Below are 6,000 nucleotides of genomic sequence, written 5' to 3' on the forward strand. Positions count from 1 at the left end.
CTATGAAACGTTGCTTCATTTTGGTGCCGTGACCAGGATTTTTCACATATTAATGATTATTTGTTGTTACAGCCTGAAGACCCGCGAAGGCAACGTGCGCGTGTCGCGCGAGCTGCCCGGGCACTCCGGCTACCTGTCCTGCTGCCGGTTCCTCGACGACAACCAGATCCTCACCAGCTCGGGCGATATGACCTGGTAACAATAAAACTTACCTTAATCAGAATTATAAAGAATGATCTGATAGTTGTTTATGAGACTACGCGTATGGATGTCATAATTTTCATAACTTATTACTTATATTCCTTAACTCTTGATTTCAAATTCAACTGTAAATTTTTATTGTATAACGGGCCTTAGGAGAATAGTATTAATCCATAATTAATTATGTTTTTGTAATCCATTCCTTTGTTGCTTCTACATGAGCTTATTTTTCACAGCGCCCTGTGGGACATCGAGACTGGCCAGCAGTGCGGACAGTTCACCGGGCACACCGGCGACGTGATGTCGCTGTCGCTCGCGCCCGACCAGCGCACGTTCGTGTCCGGCGCCTGCGACGCCTCCGCCAAGCTGTGGGACATCCGCGACTGCCAGTGCAAGCAGACCTTCCCGGGACACGAGAGCGACATCAACGCCGTCACGGTCAGTATACTGCATTAAAGTTGGTTGTGTACAGGAAGAGAAAGTGCCCGAGAGTTGAACCCTGTGGTACTCCGAACTTTAAGGTTTATGAGGAATAGGAAGGGTCCACGTATTGACCCTTGTAGTACTCCGAGCTTTGTAATAGCTGTTGGACATCCGCGACTGCCGGTCTAAGCAGACCTTCCCGGGGCACAAGAGTGACCAACGCGGTTACGGTCAATATTCTACATAAGGAAGAGAAAGGGCCCGAGAATGATCCCTGTGGTACTCCGAGCTTTACAATGGTATTCGCTTGACCCGGTTACGTTAACAATAAATTCCTAAGTTCATTGGTTGAAAAAAAGCCATCGAAAATACAGCTACGTCAGTTTCAGCCGAAAGGTCGTAGTGCAGTGAGTGTAGGGTATCATGCTCAACGCAATCAAATGCTTTAGAAAGATCGCAGACATCTCGAGTTAGAAGTGCATTCCAAGTTTTCAAGTATCTCCATCTCTGTTACAGTTCTTCCCGTCCGGGTTTGCGTTCGCGACGGGCTCCGACGACGCGACGTGCCGCATGTTCGACATCCGCGCCGACCAGGAGCTGGCGATGTACTCGCACGACAACATCATCTGCGGCATCACGTCCGTGGCCTTCTCTAAGTCGGGCCGCCTGCTGCTCGCCGGCTACGATGACTTCAACTGCAACGTTTGGGACTCCATGAAGAGCGAGCGTGCCGGTGAGTACAATCAGAGAAAGTACTCTATTTTTTAAACCTTGGAGATTACTTGGAGACGCTACATGTGTAAGGAAGACAGAAGACCCGAGTATTGAGCCCCGTGGTACTCCAAGCTTTTTTAAGGCATTTGTACCTACATGAGGAAGAGGAATGGCCCGAAAGTTGAACCTTGTGGTACTCCGAGCTTGTGTGATACAGCGAGCTTCTATTATGATTTCATCTTACTTTTTTGCCTATGCATATGAAAGCCGTCAAGCTAGCCCAAGTTTAAGTTTCGCGGTTATAAATAGGTTGTCACCTATGCGTACCTATGCGTATGAAAACAAAAGCTGTAATGCAAAAATCAATAACACGACCTATAACTGCACGCCCCGCGTACGGTAAAACTTGGTACTTATAAATTAAATTTAACTCTTTATTTACCTACTTCCTAATTTTGGTTTTTTACATTGGGTTACAGTGTAATATCAACTTTCGTGCAATCCGCTAAGGTTTACAATGGCGTGTTGAATATAATAGACGTGGTGTTCAAAGGGTACAGCAACCAATATCCAATCATTTGCATTTATAATCCTGAAATCGATCATGATGAATTGGGGGAAATCCTGAAGAAAGGCCTTGACCTGTCAAGAGCACCCTAAACCGGCGAGCGTGTATGAGGAATGTTATGAAAGTGAAGGAAGCGAAAGAGGTACCTATGTCAGGATCGTAGCAAGTGGAAATCCGTGTTCTCTACCTACGCCTCCGGAAAATAGGCGTGATTATAAATTATTATGTATGTATGCACATACTATTTAGGATCGTGTTGAATCCTATGTTGATCTAAACATTTTTTGCAGGCATCCTGGCCGGCCACGACAACCGCGTGTCCTGCCTCGGCGTGACCGAGAACGGGATGGCGGTCGCCACCGGCTCCTGGGACTCGTTCCTGCGCATCTGGAACTAAGCCCTCCTGCGCACCAGCACGCCACCGTTTCTAATTTTATATAGAGAGCCCCCTAGCCATAGTGACGGTCGACCCTAGCCGACAACGGTCTATATCAGCATATTTGTCCTCATTTCTTTGGACATATCGAAGACTAAAATATATAAATAAAGTTAAGAAATTTGCAACTTTAGGTATCTTTGCCCAAAAGTTGCAAATCCTTAGTTTCCTTTAAATGGAGTCACAGGTGTAGTGATCAATCTTATGACATCGTATTGTCTCGGAAACGTTCGTATTTTGTCATGCTACTTCAGTCATCATCAGTACTTTTTGTACTGAGACTGACTGAAATTGCATAACACGTTCGTGCGTTTCCGTGAAAATACGATGGTAAAGAATTATTCACTATATCTGTGCGAGGTTTGCTATTTTAACAAACGATTTACTACTTTAGCTAACGCGACCTAAAGTTGCAAAACTCAATTTTATTCGGAGAAGACAGGTTTGCGACTTTTAACCGACTATATCCATGATTGCTTGTAACAAGTCTAAGAAAATACGTGCTAGTTTGACAGTCGAAAAAGACAGGATGGTGCTGTATAGTCTACATCAAATAGTGACAGCCGAACCTATTCGTAACATACCTTTATTACCACATACCCTGCCAAATTAGCGGTTCGACTGTGTGTTGGACTTTAATTATGAAATCAATGGATTTATTGGCTTTATGACGAAATGTCTCGATATTTTGATGTTTTGGTTGCCCGTCAGAGGTTCTTGACTACTGCAAAACACAGAAATATAGAAATGCAGACACACAAAAATATGTCCAAAGAAATTAGGTTGAAATGTCCGTGATATTGACCCATACGGAACACGCCAATCGAAACTTAATGCTTGAAAATCTCGTGACCTTTCGTGACATCCGGATGCATTTATATATTTCGATTGGCGTTTATCGGTGATCGATCGTCATGGCTACGGTCCCAGATGTACATTACTTTTTGTTTTTCTCGCTTAAAATGCATGCAGTTGAGAAAAATGTATTTCAGTCGGGTCACATTTCATACTATTTGACAGATATTTATTTATAAAAGAACTAAATTTATCTGTCAATGCCAAAATCAAGCACAAAATAAATACCTGACTTTAATCCTTTGAACACCACGCCTATCGTGTATAGATGTAGTGAATAATCCTTTACCATCGTGTTTTCACGGAAACGCACGAACGTGCGTTATGCTATTTCAGTCAGTCTCAGTACAGAAAGTACTGAGGTTGACTGAAGTAACAAATACGAACGTCTCCGAGAAAATACGATGGCCAGGGATTGTTCACAACATCTGTACGGTGCGTAGTGAAGGTTGATATTTGGTAGCGTCAAGAGACGTGTTACTTCTTGTTTAGAAACAATTGAAAGTTCAAGCAAATTTTCTGTAAGAAAAACAAAAAATGTACATTTCATGGAAAACTTTAATAGCGTTGCGCAAAGGTTAAAATACCAACGCACTTGATAAGCGCACCGTGTTTTCTTTGCTTTATTTATTTTAAAAAGTAGACGATAATTTCTAACAAGGAAAGCATTTAAACTACGATAGAAAGTGTAGTTTATGGAGTGGCTGTGTGTGTGTCTCTATGGTTCACTGTTCACGATATACATTTATATATATGTAATGTAATTATATGATTATATAGCGTAGCATTGCGAAGCCTTGGGACGGCACCGCTGCTGAGAATATGTTTCTGTATGACGGTAAGTATTCGTTTGAAATTATAATTATTGGGTGTTTTCTTTTAAAATGTACCTTATTCGAATCATTTGACGAAATAGTTGAGTTTTTCATTTCTCTCCTTGTCAAAATCTATACAATTTTTAGTAAAAAAGTCCAACAGTTTTCTAAACTGGAAGAAGGGTAATATTTTGGAAGAAAACGCCTATTTTCAGAGCTATCAGGGTTTGATATGTAACACTTAGTGAGACCATCAAAGAGTCTAAACATTTTCATGTATTCGTAACTTTTTACTACGAGGATATTACGCAAAACTGTGCGTAGGGGGCGCCTCTACCACAAACAAAGGCCTACCGCGAAACAAGAAAATCGATTTTTCGTTATCACTTGCATATTCGAGCGATAAAGAGGCCAGATGACGATCGATTTTCGCGCTTCGCGGTAGGCCTCTGTAAACAAACCACCTTGATGCATCAATGTCATAGTGAAAACTTCCCAAAAAATGTACAAGGCATAGTTTGTTTAACCTTTTGAACGCCAAACGGCGCATCCATTTGCCGTGCCACTGACGCCACGGGGGTAAAATTTAGTGTTTTTTCAGTAGATTTTCATCAAAAAACGATCAACGTCAAATGCCATCGTTGTCACGATTTTGCGTTGACGTCAATTGCCGTCTGTGGCGTTCAAAAGGTTGAGTTACTCTATGGTTTATGTGATGTGATAGTGCTGCACTCTGGCGGCAGAACATTGCAGTAATACTCCCTATTCAATAATAAGCCCACAGCCCCACAATAGAATGTTGAAGCTCAATATCCGGACTGTTTTGTCCCCGGTCTCACATACCATCGGCCACACTTAACTGTAAACCTTATTACATAAGGCATAAGGTCCAACGATGGACAGTTAAGTGTGTTGCTGTTTGTACTAGTTGTCTCGCCCTGATTCGTCTGTATCTTTACAACGTGTCATAAAGCTTGAAGCTGGGAAATGTATGTAAAAATTGTCGTATTAACATTTGTATTTAAAATTTTATTAGTTTATGTTGGCCCTTGGCATTATTTGTCTCTAATATAAAGAGGCAAATATCTGGTAAAATTACTTATCTACACACAGTATAGGCTGTCAATGATGTGTTCAGCAACCGCATGTTACGGCAATACGGTGTTGCAATAGATATTGTTTTCGAATAAAACGACATCTCGACTAATACTGAGATGAAATCAAATTCCTTTGTTTTTAAGAGATGTTCGAAAAGTGAATGCGATTATTAAATCGATATCGAGTGCAGGCCGTAATTTGCGGTTTTTGAACGCATGACAGAGGGTTATACGTGTGGGGGGAGGGCATATGTGTGTAGATAAATACTAAAAGGGATGATAGTTTATATGTTTGTGTGTTAGAATGAATATCTGTCAGTCGTTTCGCATTTCTTCAATCAATAGACGTATTAATACTAATATTAATTTGATTAATATCTATTCTTTACAAATAATCGCACAACATCAATCGTACAAGTTCTAAAAACTATTTAAAGAACCAAATATTATGATTAATGGGTGGTCGAGTTGATTGTCTTCCGTCTCTTTCATGAGACATTGCCGTCTCGCTCGGACGATTATCAACTAACCACATAATATATCTATGTGTAATTTATTGAATGAGGATTATTTCACTGTGGATGCTAAGTTATAATTTTAATATGTAATTGTATGGATAAGTCACCCGTTTTAATGTATAGATGATGGAGATTCCTTTTATAGATCTCTCATGGATCAAAAATTTATTGATAATTTCATTTTTCATCGATTTTGAAATGACACAGGATTCATTTAGATGTTTCAGTACTTTTTTCTACTGAATTTTGAAGGTAGATCCATGAATGCCGTGTCGTTTCAAAATAATAAGATATTATTTTATATTTCCAAAAACTTGTAAAACGTTGTAATTTACACATTGACATACTGCAATATATTAATTTATCAATGTCA

The 6,000-nt window shown here is 40.4% G+C and overlaps 1 protein-coding gene across 1 annotated transcript in view; it reads left to right on the forward strand.

Annotated features, from left to right (window-relative positions):
* The window catches only part of LOC134801488 (guanine nucleotide-binding protein G(I)/G(S)/G(T) subunit beta-1), a 40,680-nt gene extending 34,680 nt beyond the window's left edge, over positions 1 to 6,000 (forward strand). Inside the window, exons 5-8 of the mRNA XM_063774098.1 lie at positions 73 to 195; positions 438 to 639; positions 1,141 to 1,357; positions 2,197 to 6,000. Of these exons, the coding sequence (XP_063630168.1) occupies positions 73 to 195; positions 438 to 639; positions 1,141 to 1,357; positions 2,197 to 2,303 (649 nt within the window). The 3' untranslated portion in view covers positions 2,304 to 6,000. The remainder of the gene's footprint in view (positions 1 to 72; positions 196 to 437; positions 640 to 1,140; positions 1,358 to 2,196) is intronic.

The sequence above is a fragment of the Cydia splendana genome, chromosome 22 (assembly GCF_910591565.1).
Source record: "Cydia splendana chromosome 22, ilCydSple1.2, whole genome shotgun sequence".
NCBI classification, from domain to species: domain Eukaryota; kingdom Metazoa; phylum Arthropoda; class Insecta; order Lepidoptera; family Tortricidae; genus Cydia; species Cydia splendana.